This window comes from Sinocyclocheilus anshuiensis, unplaced genomic scaffold (assembly GCF_001515605.1).
Source record: "Sinocyclocheilus anshuiensis isolate Anshui unplaced genomic scaffold, SAMN03320099.WGS_v1.1 scaffold199, whole genome shotgun sequence".
Lineage (NCBI taxonomy): Eukaryota > Metazoa > Chordata > Actinopteri > Cypriniformes > Cyprinidae > Sinocyclocheilus > Sinocyclocheilus anshuiensis.
Window position 1 is genome coordinate 1,169,505 of NW_015552582.1, and position 23,606 is coordinate 1,193,110.

At 37.8% G+C, this 23,606-nt stretch overlaps 1 protein-coding gene across 2 annotated transcripts in view; it reads right to left on the reverse strand.

Annotated features, from left to right (window-relative positions):
- The window catches only part of LOC107665358 (transcription regulator protein BACH2-like), a 92,916-nt gene extending 72,674 nt beyond the window's left edge, over nucleotides 1-20,242 (reverse strand). The window contains exons 1-2 of one of the 2 annotated variants that reach the window (XM_016456202.1): nucleotides 19,758-20,242; nucleotides 6,032-6,304 (exon numbers count right to left, since the gene is read on the reverse strand). In XM_016456202.1, coding sequence (XP_016311688.1) covers nucleotides 6,032-6,097 — 66 coding nt within the window. In that variant the 5' untranslated portion in view covers nucleotides 6,098-6,304; nucleotides 19,758-20,242. The remainder of the gene's footprint in view (nucleotides 1-6,031; nucleotides 6,305-19,757) is intronic. The other variant, XM_016456204.1, reaches the window with a different exon arrangement.
- Between the last annotated feature and the right edge of the window lie 3,364 nt (nucleotides 20,243-23,606).

The following is a 23,606-nucleotide window of genomic DNA, read 5'->3' on the forward strand; positions in this document are numbered from 1 at the left end:
ATTTTTTTATAAATTTTTTTTTTTTTTTTTTTTTTTTATTTCCCCAAATTATTTTTAGAACAATTATTAGATTTATGCTTAAAACCAGCAAAAAAGTAAGGAAAAAAACCTAACAGACAGACATGATATACAAAAAATTCTGTGCAAATAAATGTATAATTTAAAACATTTAAAAAAATATTTTTACTTGAAAACAAGTCAAAAACACTGATCATAAAAATGACATTTTGCAGTGTGTCACCCTCTTCTTCCCTCTATTAGTATAAAGTAGTGTTGTCCCCGTGTACACAGACTCACATGACTCAACATCTCTGTCTGAATCCAGCCTCAACTCTGCTCTGTTTTTCCCAGGGGGGAGAGGAAAAGCGAGTGTGGGCATGGAGAGGGAGGGAGCAGGAGAAGAATGACGGTGTGGAGTGGGGTGGGGGTGGGGGTTCTAGAGCATTGCCCCGCGCTGGCTCAAATTTCCCGCTTGTCAAGCCTGATGGATTTGGCTAAAAATAAAAGAAAGTAGAGGCCCATGACGGGCGGACGAATGAATGAATGAACTTTGCTGCAGCTTTACCCCCTACCCCATCCAAAAAAAAAACCACTCCCCCGATAACCCTTGGCGGCAACTCCGGACCTTCTTCCCTCGCTTTCGAACAAAGATGTTCTGATGCCAAGCGTGGAGGTGCATTCCGGAAACAAACGTCCCCCTTTTCCCAAAGTCCAGACAGTGAGAAAGCACCAGGGAGAGAAAGAGAGAGACAAAAGAGACACAAAACACCCAAGAGCTGCAGGAAGACTGGGGATTCCTCTGCTTTCATTAATGCAACCCCCTTTGAGCTACATACACAAACATAAGGTTCATGCTGGACGATTTGCAGCATATAATACAGTAAGAGAGCGGGGCTAGTTGTCACAAGAGTTGCAACTCACTAGCTATACTTTTATTCAGCAAGGACACATTACATTTACCTTATATATAATGTTTGTCAGCCAAACAAGTTGGACAGGACAAAATTATTTGATAAATCAATTTCTGTTTTAGTAACTGTTGTGCATTTCATAAGTGTGACAACTTGCTCCATATGATGTGACTACATGTCCCACTATTGTCACGAAAGGTCAACATGTGTTTCCTTTTCAAGTGCAGTAACATAGTAAATATTTAATAACTTATACAGAAATCAACTTTCAAAAAATTAGCCTCTACTGGATGTCTCTATACAATACCCCATATGAACAGGGTGAGGAAAGCTGCATGATGGGAAAAATGAAAATTAGGCCATTCCCACAGACCAAAAGGAAAGAAAGAGACACCTGCAAAGGAAAGCAAATAAAAGAGAGGACCTGAGAAGGATTCAGTGTCACCTTTCTCAGGTCAGAGATCTCTCTAGTGAAGTCTTGTGCGCATGTCCTCCAATGTCACATGCATTTGCTCATACCCTCGCAGGCATGAGCAAAGCATTCCTCGACTATTTACCATAGTACCATTTATATAGCAGCTTCAGAGCACTGCAAGGCTACTGCACTGTGCCATCTGTGACTGCAGCTGTGATAAACACTCCATCCACTGCCACTCACAAAGTTTATATGTGAAACATTGACTAGCAACAGACCAGATAATGGCACTGGCCACCCTGTACCCTCCTGACGACCATTGAAATGGATTTTTCTTCTTCAGAAAGCCAATTAGCCGAAAACACCACCTGGTTTCACCTGGCCTAAATGGCTACCCAAGAGCATCCTGAAATATCTTCCCTCACCTAATCTCATGGTAGGAGGCGATACATGATACAGCAGGGTTAAAAATAGCCTTTCTCTCTCACTCGTTCTCCATGACCTTTCACTTCATGCTCTCCTTACCGCTTGGAGCTTCGGAGGAAGTCTGAACAAGCAGCTCTTTGACACAGAGGAGACTCCTCGAACCCAAACACACCCAGAACAGGAGATGGTGTCATAGCCCGAAGTTTCTCACGGGGCAGTAAAATGAACTTAGAGGCCGGTGTCGCATTTGTGATTTCTAAAATAACCAAAGGAAATGGCTGAAAAGAAGCTACGCAAGCCAACACAAAATGGTCATTTACAAACTGAATGCCAATGTCATTTCCAAAGGTTTACCTGTCATATTAAAAAGCACATGAAATATCAAGTAACCCCTCAGGGTGTTGCTAAAGGGTGGGATTGTGATTCATTCATTAGTATATGATGAAATGTTTGCTTGTGCTCCTATTTTGAAATCAATAGGCAATTTTGTGTCATTTAATCTTTGGAAATCTTCCAAACTGATTTCCCACATAAGGTTTCCCTCGCTGAATGGACATAAATGTCACCAAATTCCATGACGTAAGTGCCAAAACTCACGGACAGCGAACTCTCCTCTGAGACTCAATGAAAACAAACGAGCACATGTTTAGAAAAATCTCAAAATCTTTGTTTTCATATCCATTATTGCATCAAATCCACTCGTTTATCAGACCTTAGAAACATTACATCACTGAGAGTCGAGAGCCCCCCGTGGCATCGGGACCCTTCACTTGTGTGGCTTCATCAATCAATGCCCTTTGAGAGAAAAGAATGCATGAGATGGAGGGAGAGACGTGAAAGCCATTTGTTTTCTTTGTTAGGCACAAGCGGAAGACTTGAATCAATAGCTGAAGCCTGTGACTCAAACTCTGGAGGTGGTCTGCTCACAAACAAGCCGTTCTGAGTCACACGTTTTAACGAGTCATTGCTCTCGGACATGGGAGAGAATGAAAAACACACCACTGTACAGTTCGGCCCCGATGCAGCTGCGCCGGGCATCTTAATCCATGACATTACAACATACTCAAATCACTCTTTCCTTTATGTTCTTTTTCCTCCATCCACTTTGTTAGCTGGCTTAATGCAAAACACAAAGTTGTAAAGTGAGTTATGTTCACCGGTTACATTACTTAAAGGGATAGTTCACCCAAAAAATGAAAATTCTCTCATCATCTACTCACCATCAAATGTTTTGACCATATAATGAAAGTCAATGGGGTCCAATGTTGTGTTGGACCCCACTGACTTTCATTATATGCACAAAATATCTTTTTTTGTGTTCCACAGAAGAAAGAATGCATTACAGGTCTGGAACAACGTGAGTAAATGATGACAATTTTCGTTTTTTTGTTTGAATGATTCCTTTAATAAGGCTAAGTAATGGTGTTGCTGAGTTTGCGACAGAGATGGGAGAGCGAAAAATAAAAACAAAAGCGTTGAACGCCTGCTGCTTTTCCTTTCCACACAATCCAGTCATTCAAAGGCATTCCTGGTGCATGATGGGGGAAATGTCACCCACTCAAGAGTTATAAGTGCATGCAACATGCCTCACTACGAACACGAACAATGTCCTCTTTCACTGGCTTCACCCCATGCTGCACATGCAGAAAAGCACGCTGGGAATGGGACAGATCGCTGCCTCACAGTATGCACACGCTCTGAGGAAGAACCGAGGACAGATACAGACGATAGCCGTATATGGAGGATATACAGTAAACTTGCCATGTCACTGATTACAGACTTTTTAAATAAAACATCGCAAATAATCAATTTATGAATATGGAAAAAACATTTGCATGAGATAACTTTAGATGTACATAATCAATCTATGTACTTTAAAGCCAACTGTTTTACATGGCATTAAAATCTGAGCTTGCATACTGAGACTGGAAATCTGATTTAAAACTGGAAAGTTTTAGAATTTTGAAAATGTAAGTCGACTTGACTATTTTCTAAATGCAGATTATAGATCTTATTGTGAACAATTCATCCATATAGGTTTCATTTTTTTTGTTATTAATTTGCCCTCGTCAAATCAAAATGTCATAACGGGCTCTTCCTGTGAAAATTACTTCTCTCTGGTGACGAATGCCGGATTTCTCCAATCATTTAGTCCGCTTAAACCCCGCCCTTCAAGCTTGCAAGCAACGCCTACATCTTATAATCTTTTTTGAAAATCCATTACACTCGGATGTATACAGAAGAAAAGATCTGTCATTACTTTAGTTTCATCATGACTTTAAAGGGGTCATATGATGCGATTTCAATTTGTCCTTTCTCTTTGGAGTGTTACAAGCTCTTGGTGCATAAAGAAGATCTGTAAAGTTGCAAAGTCTAAAGTCTCAAATCCAAAGAGATAATCTTTATAAAAGTTAAGACTTGTCCACGCCCTCCTAAAACGCCTCGTTTAAACACGCCCCCACATGTCTACGTCACTGTTTGGGAAGATTTGCATAACACCGCCCAAATGGGTTTTATTGTTTTTGTCTCGTCGCGCCGGGACACACGGAAACACAGTATGTTAAGGGGCGTAATATTTCCGTCACACGCTTGAGGTATTCAGCCAATCACAACACACGGATAGCTTGGCCAATCAGAGCAAACCTCGCTTTTCAGAACGATGAGCTTTGTAAAAATCGACGCGTTTCAGAAAGGCGGGGCATAGAGGAGAAACAATAATGTACATTATGTGGAAAATAATGTGTTTTTTGAACCTTAAACCGTATAAACACATTGCATTACACCAAATACACAAAATAATGTTCTTTTTTAGCAACATCACATGACCCCTTTAAACAAAGGAATGCAATGCCGTAAAATGGGAAAAATTATTATAAACTATTTCTAGGTCACTAATTAAAGAAGACATGGATCATGTGACTCTTTGTACAGATGGTCAGATGTTCTTCCACTGAAGCTCAAGATGTTCTTTGGATCATCACAGATCATGCTGAAGAACATGCTCCACAAACCTGTGGAGTGCTGCTGTCATTAAAGCAAAAGAGGGTTGAACCAAATACTAAGACATTCTGAAATTAATACGATTTGCGCTGAAACATTTTGTATTTAATTAGAAAAATGCAAAACAGAAGCATTTTCACTAGTGGCCTCAAACATCTGGATTCCACTTTTTGTCACTTTTTTGATGTGGCATGGCTGACATTGACAACATCAGGAGATCTGCATAAGTTCTTCTCCTCAAGCAAAAATCATGGGATTGTGCCTTTCTGGCCTGCATTATGCCGAGAAATCTGCTCTCCAACATGTCATACCTAAGAACTTTCTAGGCTGAATAACCACCAGCTTTACCCGTGTAAGTTTCTGAGTGAGTCAAATGACCCTGAGACAGATCTTTCTTTTGTCCTCTTTAATAGTCCTCTAATGAAGACAGGATATGAGGCTTGACTTTACATCCACACAAGGTTCACGTGAGGCCGTTCACTCAAGGATTTCAGAGTCACATTTCAGAATGTTCAAATCTTTTCCTCTCACAGCAACGAAAGCCGCTTCACCATATTAAAAGTTCAACTGGAATATATGTCTGAATGTTCAGGGAAAGAAAGATACAAGGTACTATGATGCTGTCACAATTAGATTGAACCTTCTGGCAGGAATTTAGCTACAATGAAAGTTGTTTTTCTATATCGAGTTAAAATTGCAGTCAGTTTGCGGCTTGATATTTATTGATACGGTTGATATTTGCAGCACCTGGAGAGGAAACTGTGAAAAGGAAGCTTTATTTCCTTTGCAAGAGACTTCAGAAATGGAAGTACGTGAACTAGAGTAGAAAAACAACACTTTTAACAAATCTATTTTTTATTGGTGCAATTTCGCACTCAAAGTGCCCTCTCTTCAAAATGGCAGACTTCCTAACTGAAACTAAACACTAGATATGCAATGTTTAATAGAGATATTTTTGCAAGATTGCAGGTTGTTTCATTCAAACTCTACAAGAGGACTACTGGAGGTTTGGAGGGACGTTTGAGGACAACTGTCAAACATTTACCCGCCCGACCTGATACCTCTGTGAATGTGATCCACTTCCATGATCTTTTAAGGCTGCTGGGTCTATATAAAATCTGACAATGTCTTTCTGACTTGCAAACACATCCAACAAAACAAGATAGCAATCCTAAACCTGGTGATACAGCCTGACAGAACAAGGCGCCCATCTTTTATGCACATGCATTGAGGTGTAAAAGCAAAAACCATGAAATTCAACTCAAATTTGATCACTCACAGTGGTCTGTTCCATTGTTTGACTGCTCTGACGGGAGGTGACAATGACAGCTCCGAGTGTTAGCATGCGCTGAGATGCTCCTGTGTGACTGTGGGATTGAGAAGCATGTTGTGGTGCAGCGCCAGCAACAGTTTTCGGCTGGGTTTTCAGGGTCGACAGCACAGGGCTTCAAAGAGAGGAACGTCTCTCTGTGTGGAGTAAGCTCCACCTCTGTCACGTTAACACACGCCCCTCGGACTTCATTGACTGTAAACCTCAGCCATACTTCCTTTCCTGTAATGAACAGTGAATTTCTTATTATCATACATCATATCTTTCTCAGATAATCACAACAACAAATGACAGTCTACATCTTTTGAGGCAAAACCGACAGGTTTAGGCACCTGTTTTACATCACGCTTGTTCTAAATAAATGATGTAACGATCTTCTGCCAGAACAACAACAGAAACACTTGTGAACTACAGTTTACAAAGTGATCATGTCGTGTTTGTAAAGTGATCAACATCATTTGTAGTTTCAGAAACATTGTAAACCTAATTTGGTTTACTATGAATTTCAATGCATGTTAATGAATGTTTACCATTCTTGATTTTTGCACTAATTATCTTAAATATACATGTGACTTTTTCTTTTAATTAATTACTTTATTTTGGTCAGCTTTAATTGAGATTTTAGTCAAGGTTTTAGTAAAGCCTAAAACTGTTTAACTGTAAAACTATTTCTTTTTTTCTAAAGCTTTTCTGTATATTCTGTATAAGTTATAATGGCAGTTTTTGCATTGTACATGATTTTCCTGTCACAGTTGGTGAAAAGTGTATTCACCGGTAAAATAAACTTGCAATGGTTGTATTGTAAAAAATGTAATGGTAAAAGATAAGAAAAACATCTAAAGACAATAATCTAAACTTAAAATAAGCATAAAATAAAACCATGTAAAGTTCCATATATGTTTAAAATATGACATAAAATTTGTCAATTTATTAGAAAACAGAAAATCATTGAAAACTAACAAAGCTTGTTAGATTCATGTGATAATACATGCTTGTTTCTTTTTCTTGGAACATGCTTCATGTAAACATTTTTAAATGTTAAAAACCACGTCCACTGCCTGTATCAAACTGTACAAATATGTGCAATACAAAGATTATTGCAAACACATTTAAAAACACATAAAAATATAATACAAACACCTGTATCCAAAACAGAAGAAGAACCACAAATTACTGAGAAAATATAGACTATAACCTAAAAGATTAAAAATAAATGGTTTCATTTAAAAAAAAAAAAGTTTTTAATATAAACTAAGAGCCACATTCATAACATACCGTAAATAATCCAGAATATACAGAAAATATTGTAAATGAGCATTTTTTTAAACCGTTTCAGAATTATTTTTTTTAATTTGTAAATTAATGTTGCTTCTTTCCTTGTTCTTTAAAACAAATAATCTAACTAACCAAAAACTATTTAAAAAACATTTTTCAAATAACAATTTGAATAATTTGAAAGATTTAGTATTTTGAAAAAAAAAGCCAAACAAAGCTATTTTTAACCAATTAACATTGTTAATACTTCTTAAAAGTATTATTTTATTATTATAAATTGTTTAGTTAACAATTTAAAAATCATACATATCACAGTACATCACACAGATCCACAGACAATCTTTTGGGGAAATGTCCACATTAACATTTTAAGCATATAAATAAATAATATGCACAAATCAAATATAGCACCTATAACACTTACAGCAAACTAAAGATTTTTTTGTGGAGTCTTAGCTTGACAATTAAAGGCTGCAGCATGCTTTCTTTCAACACACTCATCATTGGAATGACCGGTTCTTGGACTTATTGACCCTTGGCACTTAAACCTGTTGACTGTAAGTTAAGGTCACAGCTATTGACTGCAGCACAGAGCGGCAGGCGCATAAATCTGTCCGTACCTAACAGTGGGCGGACCAGCTTCTCTATCAGCTACCAGATAAATCGAGCTTGACTCTGACCGGCGTACAGAGAGAGATCCATTTATGGATCAATGCATTCATTACAGCAGTATTATATGGAGTGTGTATAGAACATTCAAAGCTTTTGAGGTCTGTGGTCGTGACCATTGCACTCTCAAGTTAAGAAACTGTAATTCTGTTCTGTGCAAACCCATGTCAAACTTCCCACCTCAGGCAAGTCAAAGCAGCATTCCGTGCGTCAAACTCTGCTATATGACAGCGAACTCTCAAATACCACGTTTAATCTTTTCCATTCTGCAGAAACATAATTTCCTTTGACCTCAGCCTTTTGTTTACCGCTGCAACATTTGACAAAAATGTCAAATGTGTTTTTTTGTGTGCGTTTGTGCACTCACGTATGGTTTCTAACCTTCGTTGTATTAAACTGTTGGTATCGTTCTCCTTTAAGACACCGCAAACACATCTCTACGTAAATAAAGACAGAACAAAGAAAAGCTGTCTTGTTCTACAAGCCACACTGCAAGAGCTCAACCAATAAGAGGTTTCTGTCAGGCAGCGTAAAGCCACCACCGGTGCACGGTGTTGATTTGGTAAAGACACGACCGATTTACTGTATATTTGAGACAGGAAGTGGTCACGCCACCCCTGCTGCTCTACGCCCACCTCTTACCCCTCCCCCTCACCACCTGTGCGAGTCTCACAGGATGCACACACACTTACACACCTCCAGCTGCACAGTTCATTCAGGCTCTAAGCCGACATTGTTTTAAATTACTGCTGTCCCATACAGCAATCCCATATGGAGTAATGAAGAAAAAGAAAGAGAGAGAGGTCAAAAACATCCATATTTTTTTTGCAAGTTGTGGTTGGCTGCAACTCTAAGGAATCCGAAAATGAAGCTGCCAAGGTACAGGAACTGTCTCTTTTGCTTTTTCAATCCAACTCAAAACCTTTTCTCTAACGAAGAGTGTGAAGCGGAGGTTTTGACAGCATAGCTGTGGTATGTTCACCTGGGATAAGCCTCGACAGAGCATCCAGTGACGCACTTATGGAGAGGAGAAAAAAAAATCGACACTTGTATAAATCTGACTTCTGCTGGCACACATATCCAGATGGGCATTAATCTCCAATTCTGAACCATTCACATAAATGTGTAAGGGCATGAAACATTCATAGCAACATTTTCCCTTTTTTCATATATGCTAAAATATACAGGAAAGCATTCAACAGCATAGGAAAAAAAAAAGACACAACAAACATATTTTCCAGGCTGGGTGGCTCTAGTGTGTGTGTATGTGCTTTAGTAAGTTTTGTGGTATGGTGTGTAGGTTATATTTAGACTGAGCATCAATATTGACACAGCACACTGCATATGACTCATCTGTACCGACACAGGCCAGTGACACCCCTGCCCTCCCACGCAGGTTTCCTTAGTCCTATTGTGGTGTGAAACCATTTTGATTCATGTGTGTGTGACAGTTTGTCCATGTATATAATGTATATAAGATTGTGTGTCTGTGTAATTGCCTGAGGCTGTGCCTGGCCTACATTCACTGCAGCACTTGGAGTGGCTGTTTTGCAGGCAGTTAAGACACTCCTGCCTGCTTCACTCAGGTCACTGATTGCCTGTTTGTCGTTTCTGGAGAGAGAAGCACTGAAGAACTCTGAGCTTAAGGCTTCGGAGCAGCCAAGCATTGATAAGGTGGCCTGGAGATTTCTGCAGACAGCAGCACATCAGCGCATAAATAATGCTGGAACAGTTAAGAGTGTGAAAAAGAGAGGGAGAATTGCAAACTGAGATCCAGTGACACTGTACAAGCTGTTTCCAATTCCCATGGTGCCTACTAATGTACACTGTACCCTGCATACTGGCCAGGGGATTTCTGTAGAAGTTAACTTTGCTAGACAAAATTTGTTCATTTAGAATACCCTGCAATGTTAAATATATTGTTTAAAAAAAAAAACATACTTTTAAATATATAATTTAAATATGCTGCCATTTAAAAGTTTGGGGTCAGTAAGATTTTTTGAAAGAAATGGATACTTTTAATAACTTAATTAATATTATTAATCAACAAGGATGCATTAAACTGATAAAAAGTAAAAATCTTACAAGCTCTTAAAAACTCTTACCTTTTACAAAAAACTCATGAACTTTTTATTGAGGAAAGAATTTATGAAAAACGAGTGTATTATTACTGTTTCTACAAAAAATATTAAGCAGCACAACTGTTATTTAACAAATAATAAGAAGAAATGTTTCTCCAGCATCAAATCAGCATATTAAAATTATTTCTGAAGGATTATATGCCACTGAAGACTGAGTAATGGCTGCTGAAAATTCAGCTTTGCATCACAGGAATAACTTTTTAATATTTTAAAATTTATTAAAAAAAAAACGTTTTAAATTGTAATAATTTTTCACAATATTACTGTTTTTATTGTATTTTTGACCAAATAAATGCAGCCTTGGTGAGCATAAGAGACTTCTTTCAAAAACATAAAAAAAATCTTGCAGACTCCAAACTTTTCAATGGTAGTATTAGCATTTTTTAATGGTGTGCATTTAAATATACATTAAAATATAATGTTTACAATTAAATGTAATTAAATATATATTCTTAATATAAATATTTGTTCTAAAATAATGTAATATACAATGAAATGTTTAAATTAATATAAATTGTAATAGTCAAAATCCCTAAAATTACAAATGACTGTCTTGTAAAACAATGTTTAATTTATAATATGTGTGTCATTGTAACAGTCACATCTCTTGGGCTTTACATCCACAAACAATAGAGATAACAGAGATAAATCAAGTTTAACCAAAAAAAAAAAAAAAAAACCACTAGACTCTCAACTCCTTTTCAACACATTTATTTTAGCCAACCATTGTGTAGCACTTTGTGTAGGCTGTGTGCAAAGTTTGGTGGGTAAATTTCCCTCTTCACCTCATGTTAAGACATATGATGCGATAGATACAGACTTGTTTCTGGTGTCGGCTGCAGTTTCTTTAAGAATATACATATAAGCTTCCTATGATGTGGAATCTTTGAGGGCTACCAGTTGGACCTAACAGCTCTAATGGGAGCGAGCCACCTGTTGGATCTAACCGTTCTATCATCTGTGAGTCAGCAGCACAGTATGAGCTGTATGCTGAGCCTAACTGCTCTATCACAAACAGGACAGACTGAGTCAGCCTCACTTTGATCTAAACTTTCTATTGGTTTAAACTCCCACTCTAAGGGGAATGCAAAGGAGATGAGGAGAGGAGGGAGATGTCTGGCACATGGAGAGTGTGAGAATGAATGAGCTGCAGACTGCAGAGTAAAGAACAGTTACATGAATGAGCATGCAAAGCACAGTGAAATTAACCAAACAAGTCTGAAAGATGGAACAGCGTGATAGTGGTCTGCCGTTCTCCAGGGTTCTCCAGTTGCAGCGCACATGTGACTCAGCAGCTGCAGGCATGAATATTCTGACAGGGATGACAGATCCAAATTTAGCCGCAGAACAAACACACACACACCCCACACACACAGGACGAGTCATCCACAGAAATCTCCAAGAGGAGATGCACTTAGCTTTAAACTTATATGGGCGGAAAGAAATTAATACTTTTATTCAGCCAGGATGCATTAAATGATTAGTTCACTTCCAGAATAAAAATTTCCTGATAATTTACTCATCCCAGTGTCATCCAAGATGCTCATGTCTTTCTTTCTTCAGTCGCAAAGAAATTAAGGTTTTTGAGGAAAACATTCCAGGATTTTTCTCCATATAATGGACTTCAATGGGGACCAACGGGCTGAAGGTCCAAATTGCAGTTTCAGTGCAGCTTCAAAGGGCTCTACATGATTCCAGCCAAGGAATAAGGTTCTTATCTAGTGAAATGATCGGTCATTTTCTTAAAAGAATAAAAATGTATATACATTTTAACCACAAATGCTCATCTTGCACTAGCTCGACTTCATGCATTACACAGTCACGTTGGAAAGGTCACGTGCAAAGAAAGTCAAACGCTCTTTACAAAAAAAGGTAAAACAACAATGTCAGACGATTTTGAAGTTGGAGGAGAAAATTAGATTGAGTTTTTTGCCCTACCCTACCTTCTTGAACTGGAGTACACAGAAGAAGAACGAACCATGTGTGACCTTTCCTACGTGATTACATAATGCGTGAATTTGCGGACGTGCATCGCAGAGCTAGTGCAAGATGAGCATTTGTGGTTAAAAAGTATATACATTTTATTTTTAAGAAGATGAACAATCATTTCGCTAGATAAGTCCCCTATTCCTTGGCCCGGATCGTGTAGAGCCCTTTGAAGCAGCACTGAAACAGCAAATTTGGACCTTTTGAATATTATATTTGAACAAAAGTCTTTTGAATATTTATTTTCCTGCAAGAAAAGTTCAACAGTCATACAGGCATCCAAGTTGACTGCAGAGTGTGACAAAGAGGAAACACCCAAACTCAACATTTATACCTTCATCAAATGCGGATGAACACTCTTTAGTACAGTGAAGCAAATAATACTAATAATAATATTATTTTTCAGATAGAAATAAAATTTCCTCCACAGTCCATTATATGGAGAAAAATCCTGGAATGTTTTCCTCAAAAACCTTAATTTCTTTGCAACTCGAGAAAGAAAGTCATGAACATCTTGGATTGCATGAGGGTGAATAAATTATCAGGAAATTTTTATTCTGGAAGTGAACTAATCCTTTAAATTGATCAAAAGTGACTGTTAAAGGGTTAATTCACCCAAAAATGAAAATTCTTTCATTAATTACTCACCCTCATGTCGTTTCAAACCCATAAGACCTTCGTTCATCTTCGGAACACAAATTAAGATATTTTTGATGGAATCTGAGAGCTGTCTGATCCTGCATAGACAGCAACGCAACTGAAATGTTCCCAAGTCCAGAAACGTAGCAAGGAAATCTGTAAAATAATCCATGTGACATCAGGGGTTCAACCGCTACGAGAATACTTTTTGTGCGCAAAAGAAAAAAAAAAACGACTTTATTCAACAATTCGTCTCATCTGCATCACCTTGTAGCACCATTTTGGAGAATATCCACTGAACGCAAACAGCGCATGTTGTTCTGTGTCAGCTGTGTCTAGGGATATGCCGGTATCAAATTTTCATGTTGCGATTAATTGCTAATGCTTTTATCACGGTGTGCGGTATTTCACACGGATACGCTGTTTTCGTTCAGATCAAATCACAACAACATAGGAAACAGACCCGGCGTGACGCAGCTGACACAGCATACGCTGTTTACGTCCAGCGGATATTCTCCAAAATGGCGCTACAGGGTGATGCAGAGGAGACGAATTGTTGAATAAAGTCGTTTTTTTTGTTATTTTGCGCACAAAAAGTATTCTTGTAGCTTCGTAAAATTACGGTTGAACCCCTGATGTCACATGGATTATTTTACAGATCTCCTTGCTACGTTTCTGGACTTGGGAACATTTCAGTTGTGTTGCTGTCTATGCAGGGTCAGACAGCTCTCAGATTCCATCAAAAATATCTTAATTTGTGTTCCGAAGATGAACGAAGGTCTTACGGGTTTGAAACGACATGAGGGTGAGTAATTAATGACAGAATTTTCATTTTTGGGTGAACTATCCCTTTAAGACATTTATAATGTTACAAAATATGTCTATTTCAAATAAATGCTGTTCTTTTGAACTTTGTGTTCATCAAACAAGCATAAGCAAAATGTATCACTTTTTCTACAAAAAATATTAAGCAGAAAAACTATTTTCAGCTGTGATGATAAGAAATATTTCCTGAGCACCAAATCAGCATATTAACAATGATTTCTGAAGGATCATCTGACACTAAAGATGGGAGTAATGGCTGATGAAAATTCTGTTTTGTCATCACAGGAATCAATTTAATTTTATAATATATTAAAATAGAAAATGGTTATTTTAAATTGTAATAATATATAGTGATCACCCTGCACATTTGCTGTATGAAAAAAAGCAGCTTTGAAATTTTGTTCCACAGGAAAAAGTCATACCGGTTTGGAGAGACATAAGGATGGGTAGATGAAGACAGACATTCATTTTAAAGTAAATAATATGCCGAAGGTGTGACTCAACTGGTCATGCAAATGCATGATTTCTGCCACAGCATTTTAGACTAGAACTTTTTTTATTTTTTTATTTTAAAGATACAAATAATTTTTATATGAAAATTCTGGCCAGTATGGTGGAAAAAAAAATCATCAGAAATAATATCAAACATGTACAGGTACTGTAAGCATGTGCACATACACAAGCATACTCTAAAACCTGCAGCGCAACATGCTCAAACGGTGAAACCAAACTTGCCGTAAATTGAAACAGCATAGTTTCACAATGGCAAACAACTTTGCGGTAAATACCTGCCACAGAAACAGGAACAAAATAACAAATGACTGCAGATGATGTGCTCTGTAAATAAAAAAGAGCGACAGCTGAGTAAACTATAACACTTATCAGCTTGATTTAAAAAAGAAAATACATGAAACTGCATTTCGCCCCTCGTTGTTATTCAAACAGGTACGGCTAGTTTCCATTTTTCTCTTGACATAGTTAGAACAACACTACAACTGCTTTTACAGTCCTACACGGCCACAATATTAAATTAAGAAACAATTCATAATGACAATAATAATTAAGCAACACTGATTATGACAAATATCACTAGTGGTCCTAAATGACCTTTATTTAAGTCTCAGAACAACTATCAATAATATATCTGATCATACACCATTCATATAAGTTTTCATGTAAGTTCATATAAGTTGTCTCTTATGCTCACAAAGGCTGCATTTATTTGATACAAACTACAGATAAGATTGTGAAATATTATTACAAATTATTATTACATGACAAAGCTGAATTTTCAGCAGTCATTACTCCAGTCTTCAGTGTCACATGATCCTTCAGAAATCATTCTAATATGCTGATTTAGTGCTCAAGAAACATTTCTTATTATTACTGAAATTAAAAACAGTTGAGCTGCTTATTATTTTTAGTGATACACTTTTTCAGGATTCTTGGATGGATAAAAAGTTCAAAAGAACAGCATTTATTTTGAAACAGAAATCTTTCTAAATGTATTTACTACCACTTTTGATCAATTTAATGCATCCTTGCTTAGTTAAAGTATTAATTTACTAAAGAAATGTTAAAAAAAAATCTTACTGACCCTAAACTTTTGAACTCTAGTGTACATTGAGAAAAGGATCAATGAGAAAGAGAGCAGAACGGGAGAGGTTTACTATGTGCGAGAGAGGCTGACAGTATCAAAACAGCAGTTGTGCTGTGTGTTTACTGCTCGCTCAGAGCTGACGCCGCCAGGAGGAAGCACCGAAAATCCGACAGACACACGTCATCCATTAATAACCACACACATAAATCCCTCGATTCAGCTTAAAACAGAACTCCCACAAAGAAGGAGTTTAAAAAGCAATGATCCGAACGTGACGGTAATTGTGTTAATTCAGCGCTCCGAGTGGAATTCTGTTTCCGCACGCTGCTGTGGGCCAGAGAGACTGTTGACTGTTATGGAATTCCTGGTGTGGTTTTTATGGGCTTCCATTGAGTTGAACGCTTCCACTATTCCACCCATAAACTTCCTGCTCGTTTGCGCTTGTTGTTTTTAACTGGAGCTCAATTCAGGCCAGATGTGGACCGGCCTGTCAATCATTTTTATTTATTTGTTTTTTTCTTTGCATTTTAACACAATTTAAGAGCACTGCATGACAGCGACGAGTCTCATTTCAAACTTTCAAATGAGACAGTTTTACCCGGATGAACTGATTTATAATCTGACTAAGGTAACAACACAAGCAGGCAATCCCAAAAATCCTAGAACAAAACAGTCCAATCAGGATTTGGCCTGTGGCAACAGCCAGTGAGATTTGCCTTGGCACAAACACTGATGAGACCGAACACTGTCTGCGGGTTTGTGTGCCATTACAGACACGCTCACTGCGCAGTGACTGATGATGCCAATCACTCACTGCCACCCAAAATGCCATGTGAGAACAGAAAAAAAGCCCTGTCTGAACTTAAATGGCTCAGCTTACTCTCTCAATCTCTCTCTTTTTTCCTTTTTCCCCCTCTCAGAGGCTGGAACTCTGTCAAACATGCCTTAGTGCTGACGTGGGACGGCTATGGGAACATGTTTTCATACCCAAGGCTCTTATTCTCTGTGAAGAGCTTTACTGGTGGGCTTATTTAAACAGGCGGGAGAGAAGAAATGCTAAAACTTGTAAAATCTTAAATGTACCAGAACACTGCTGTTCCAGTACTATGATGCATGAGAGTTTAAAATCTACTTAATCCAATATCAATCATTAGGCATTAATGAGGTTGATGTGAAATACTGGTATATTTTCCTACTCTAGTTACTCAATGCCATCCAAAACAATCAACGACAATGGGATAGGCTCCATAGAAAGATTATTCTTAATGCCTGTCAGTTCATGAATCATCAGCATGAGAACGCCTGGACAAAAAACTGCTGTTAAACTGTTACGTGATCTTGAATGGAGTATATTCGGACATTTTCTTAAAAGATCATAAGAATAAAAATAATACAATAATTCGTTCATTTACAGAATTTGCATGTGATGAATAATTAATCCTAATTCTAAGTCTATAATAAATTTGACTGATCAGAAGTGAGCAAGAAAGCAAATCATGAGAGAATGACAGAGAGAACACGCTGAGGGTGGAATATTAGTAATGGCGGGGGATCTTAATGAAGCTATTAATTGCGCTGCAGACTCAGGTCAGACAGACTCATCCTCCCTGAGAATATGATTTTATTATGAGTGCTGACAGGGGCTTTTTTTTTTTGCACTCACTTTCTTTCCATATAAGAAAATGTACATCTGTTCAAATTCAACAAGACAGCTTACATTACATGGGATAGGAGGAGATTTATGTATGGTAACAGGAGTTTTCAAATTAGGGCCCGGGGTGTTTGGGGGTCCATGAAAAAGTTTAGAAAAAATGCTGTAAAGAAATTTAAAAATAAATTAATAATAAGATTAAACTGAATAAATAAATAAGAAATACTAATATATAATAATATAAATACTACTAATATAAATACTACTACTACTAATAAAGTAAAATCATGAAATAAATTCAAAATGTTACATTTAAATTTAATTTAAACAATTAAAAGTTGATTAAAATAAATTAAATACATCTACTTGAATAAATAATACAACTAACAGTACAGCATTACAACAAGTAGAAAAAAACATAATAATGTAATGTAATGTATTTTTCACACAATATTTTCCACATATTTATAATATTAATTTTTCACAGTATAAAAATTGGGGCTTTTTTCATCAAAATATATTCAGTAACTTATTACATTTTGCAAAAGGATGCAAAAAGGATAATCATATTTAGAGGTCCATGGCATCTAAAAGATTTAAAACCCAGAATAAAGAGCACACATATTTTTTTATGTATGCAAATATGTTCTAATAGACAAATCAGCATACACTTCAGGTAAATTTACCTTAAACCACAGACCTATAGTGCTACACAAATATTTGTTGCATTTACTAAAGTTAGGCTTGTTAAGCTTCAGTTTGCATCATTTACATGCAATCAAAACCCATAGGACCTCGTTCTGTTAGACACAAAAGAAGATTTCAGGCACAATGACAGCCTCAGTCACCATGCACTTTCACTGTATGATGCAAAAAAGATGCAATGATAGTGAATGGTGACTGAGCCTGTCATTCTACCTAACATCTCCTTTTGTGTTCCACGAAAAGAAGAAAGTTAACAATTTGAGTAAACGTCAATGATTACTGAATGTTCACTATTTTAAAGAACTATCACTTTAAGACATCTGCTGATGCAAAATGGATATCTGTGATCTCCATCAGGGGAGGGACAGTGTTGAGCTTGAACACATGAGATTGTAAAAAAAAAACAAAAAAAAAACATGGCGTCATATCTGCAACACGAGATTATGCACGTGTTTCTATATATTCTAATCAATTTACAAACCTAAAATCACATTCATTTCAAATAAGACAATAACGTAGGTTTCGTTAGCTATGGGTTGCTACAGTCTACCTTGAACGCTTAGAAGGGGGAGGGCGCAAGTGTAAACAGTTTCATAAAACAAACAAGTGTTAACAAAGCGATCCTATTAATAGGCTATTATTAGGGCGATAGGAAATGTATTTAAAATTCGAAGCTGATGCACAAATATGCAGCAAAGACATGGTGACGGTTGAACGTTTCAGTCTGTCATGTATCTGGTTCAGTAGCGCCGCAGACAAAGGAATGTACGCGCAGCTCAAACTGCTGCATCACCTCATTTCAAATGCCCTCATAACATTGATTCATTCCGACGCCTGTCATCTCACTCACCGAATAACCGGAATTCATTAATTAATTAAATGAACTGACTGTGTTGGGAATCCTATAAAAATATAAGTGTAGCCTATTTATTATCGTTATTATTTATTATCGTACAGGATTCTCAGCACTATATCTAAATCATTTACATTATTATTAAGTGTCTTTATTAAAGCATAAGCGGGAATTGATGATTTAAATCTGGGAAATAAAACCACCAAGTCATTCATAACAACTTATAACCTATCCACATAAACTTCTGCACCAAAAATACGCTCCAGCGTCATACAATAGCAGAAAGAGAAGTATGACACCACATTCCCGAACGCTCGCGCCCACGCTTATTTCATCCACCTCTGCTGGTGTCCGTTAAATTAGTTGCATTATTCAACGCGGAACTTAATGCGAAACACCTGCATCACTGAGGGAAGTTCATCGGTTGCTTTATGAAGACCGGAGATCCAGCATTCCAGCGCGCGCGCTGAAAACGGTCCCCGTTCCTTTAAATGGTAGTCGAGACGTTTGCATTGGCTGCTGAGCCAAATAAGGCTCGCCGTCCCTTACACAGCAAATATTCTGCTGATTTTATGGGGATTAATCAGAGTGTGCAATGCAGTGGCTGTGGTTTACATCAGAGATGTGCTGCGCAGAACAAAGACAGCTTGCTTCCCATTTTTACAACCCACTGCAGTAAGCACATTTTCCGGACAGCCGTGCATTTTTATCCGATTGCTCTTTGAATCAGCGATGAGCTGATATGCAGCCCCTGCTCTCTAGATTAAACCCTCGTGCATATTTGTATAAAATATATTAACTGGGTAATCATTACGGCAAAAAAATAAAAATCCTATTATGTTAATAATATTAACCGTTGCGATAATTATTAAACGATTGCAACCCGCTTTATTTCTTAACCTATCCGTTCAATAGGAAGAAAAGGAGGCGGGAATCTACACCGGGGGTCTCCGTCGTTGTTATGATCGGTCAAGGCCGAGTGACAACTTATTTTCTTTAAGCGAAAACAAGACCCCTCCTCCCCCCGGGATCGCAGTGCATCCCACTACTAGTAAACACGCTCAAACTATTGTCACTGCTGCACAACAGGATGTGGTAACCTTACGTTTAAAAGGAGTTTGTTTTCAGCTGAAGAAAACCCAAGTAGGCATGCGGTCGAGTTTTTCCCCTTCTGTGATATTTGACAATATTTTGTGACATATCCTCCAAGTACCTGGTAGCTGTGAAATAGCCCACTCAAAAACACAAGTTTGGCGCTCCGTTTCCATTTACGACAGACGAATCACATGTAACGCACACACGCATCGAGCAAAAATAATCATGCAACTCACCTTCAGCCTAGCTTTTTTCCCTTGTGATCCAGCCCTTTTGTCCGTTTAGCAAATATATGTTTGTTTTTTTTTCACATGATGACTTCCTTGCAGACTCCTAAAGCCCCCGGGCTGCAGGGAGATCACGTTTTGCGGTGCACTCTTTCAATATTTCTTTTTCTTTAGGAGGAAAAAAGCACGTTTATGGTTGTAGAAGTGTTTATAAAAATGCGTGTATGTAAATGTGTGTGTGGTGATCTCTGCAGCGTGCGGCTCCTTCTCCTCTGTTTGTTACACTCAAATGAAACGCCTACTCTCAATCGCTACATTGTTGACATTCGCGCACTGACGTCATTCCATCCCTCATTCACAACATAGCGCGCGCTGCGCATTGCGTTGCTGCCTCCAGCGGCAAGGCACCTTACTCCAAATATGTGCGCAGCCGCGGTTCGCGAATTAGAGTGGCGGGGACAGTCGATGTGTGTGTTCCGAAGCCAGTTTCACGAGTACAGGCTGAGCCTAGACGAGGACAGACTCGCATCTTGAAAAACTTTAAAGAACAATACATACAAATTGAAACTGACTGGACTTTTGAAATGTGTGGATTGAACAGGCTACTGACCTGGTCATTATGAACATTACATCGTTTTCTACTATGCTGTAATTTAACTTTTTGTAATATCAAATATAGTTTACTCAAAAATATTTTAGATTTGTATTTGTTATTTGTTATTTAGTCTTTTACATATTTCTCAGTGTAAGTTTATTTTTTCAAGTCACATTCTATGACCACTGTGCTGTGATTGCACCGAAATATAAACATAAACTGAGAAATATATTAGTTTATGGTTATTTTTTCAGTTTCCGTATAGGCACATACCTTTTTAATATGGTGTGAGTATTTCAATTTTGTAATATCAAATTAGTTTATTCGGAAAATGTATTTTTAAACAATTATTTGTTTTTATTTTTAAAAAGTTGAACATTTTACATGTGAATATTTCTCAGGGTAGGTTTATTTTTTGAAAGTTAATTCATATTTTGGCGCATACCTTAAGGTTTTGGCTACAAAAAAAGAAATTGAACATTTCCACTGTTATCGTCTAGAAAAAAATATACAGTTCAGTAAACACACTGACAACTTTTGATTATAAAAAAAAAGGAAAAACGAACAATTTGTGCATCTAAAATAACTTTAAAATAGTGCTGTCAAATGATTAATTGCGATTAATCGCATCCAAAATAAAAGTTTTTGTTTACATAATATATGCGTGTATACTGTGTATATTTATTATGTATATATAAATGCAAATGCATGTATATATTTAAGAAAAAATGTTATTTTATATATTAAATATATTTATATATAATATAAAATATAATAATATAAATATATAAATGTATATACATTTAAATATTTTCAAAATATATACTGTATGTGTATTTATATATACATAATAAATATACACAGTATACACGCATATATTATGTAAACAAAAACTTTTATTTTGGATGCGATTAATTGCAATTAATCGTTTGAAAGCACTACTTAAAAGATAACTTACAAAAATGTGAAAACATTAAATACACGTTTTGACCAACAAATATTATTATCAATACATTTGTAAGATAAAGCAAATGTGACTTGTCCTGTCATTCATGAAAAATGCACTTGTCCTGTGAATGTTCAACCTTTCAGTTAAAATCTACCTTCATTGTATAGTTGACTATTGAATTCATGTATGCCAGTGTGGATTTATTGCATTTATATATTTGTATAAAAATATGAAAATGCTAACATTTTAGTCTGGGGGACAGAAGGTTTTGAACTAGGTGTTCAAAACCAACATACTGCACAAAAGTGCAAAAAAACAAACAAAAAAAACAAGAACACACAGCCCCCTCAAAAACATAATATAACAGTCACTTTTAATGCAATAACAACAACAACAACAATAGGCTATTGATTTTTTTAAACAACCAAGTACTTGCACCTAAAGTGAGATGACTTTGTATATGCAGTCTACCTGGGGATCACAGCTCCTAATTCCAGCATGTTTTGTGCCAAACCATCCTACTGTTTGCACGAGAGAGTTTCATCTGAAAATATTCTTATTTCTAGTGTAGAATCCTTCCCCTAGGGAACATGCATGTAATTATGAATTATCTAGCAGTCACAGACAGTTAATTTGTTTTTCTTATTTTATAATTCAGGGCTTCCTGTCTCAATGTGGGATTAAGCATATACAAGAAACAGTCCAGTAGAGTCATATAAAGCTGGATTTCAAAAAGAAATACAAAATGCATTAAAAAAACAAACACTATTGCTTCTTCTGGCTATGAAATATGTGAACCTAGCCTAATTATCAAGTTACCCTTTTCTTTACACTACAAGAACAACATCTAGTGCTCTGAAGAATATTAAAGTTATTATAGTGATTCACATGCAAAATAATTTAAACAATCTCCCACACTGTTCCAGTTTATATGCATATAAAATATTTTTATTTGTCTTTTACTGAAGGATCAGACCAGTCATTTATGGTGTTGACTGTTGCACAAGAAACATTTATAAGGACTCAATGTCCACATATGACAAGCCAAGGAGTTCAAGTGGCATTCCTGCACTCACTGACCTTTCCCTGTGGTCTTCTCCCCGGGGCCCCACCGCGCCGTCAGACTGAGTGACTGAGTGATTTAAGGCAGATCATCAAAGTCATGGGACTTCTGATTCCCACCACCATTCTATCGGACAAACAGACAGGTAGATATAGGGAGAACAAGCGAGATATAATGTAGACTTTGCATTTTGGATGGGACCTTTTATTTTATTAACTAACCTACAAGTGAGAGAAAGTGGCCCCACTGCAGCTTAAACAAACAAAAAGCTCTGAAACTTCCCTCTGCAATTACCACTTCAACACATTGTCATATTTAAGGCTCAAATGGAGCGCTTGCGGAATGAATTTCTCTGAACCTCCTCCAGCAAGACAGTGGACAAGTACTGACATGTATATGTATGCATATTATATATAGGGTAGAAGGAATATCTTCATACATGCTGTGGCGAGTATCCCGAGTCCAGATCAGCGTCGCCCTGGAAACGCCGCAGCCACACTGATCACAGAAGCACAACACCTGTGCGTGATGAGTGGCGCACCTGGAGCTCGTTCCCGCTGGCCATAAAAGCCAGGAGAAGAGACACCAGTGGGAAGGCACCCCGGAGCTCCAGGCGACATTAATGCTTGTTTCACCTTGTTCACAGACTCCGAAGGCACCCTGGGAGAGGGATCTGCACCACGGCACTGCACCCCACGAGCACCACGCTGAGACGGGCACCGAGCACCATTCATCAGAGCACGTGTGATCAGTGTGTGGGCAAATAAATCACCCTCCGGGGCTCTTTCGATCAGTACCGAATCTGTGTTCTCATTCACCCCGCAACATATGGTGGAGAATGCAGGCATTACAGGTGAATTGAGACACAGACTTGTAACGCCAGGTTGCTGTAACGACCTCTGTGCTTCTTCTAGGAGAACCGCTGTCTTTCCCAGGGACAAATGGAAGAGGTCATCCGCCGCCTGACTGAGCTCTCGGCCCGCCATCAGCAGTTTACCGAGCGACTGGCCGCATGACAGGAGTATACTGACCGGGTCGTGGAACAACTGCAGGCCAGCGTGGCGGGGCGCATGCCCCTCCCGGAAGCGCCGGTCAAAGCGCACCAATACCTCGTCCGGTTGACCGAGAACGACGACATCGAGGCTTACCTCCACACATTTGAGGTCATCGCGGCCCGGGAGGGGTGGGTCCAGGAAGAGTGGGCTCGCATCATCGCCCCCTTCCTCACCGGAGAAGCGCAGCGGGCCTATT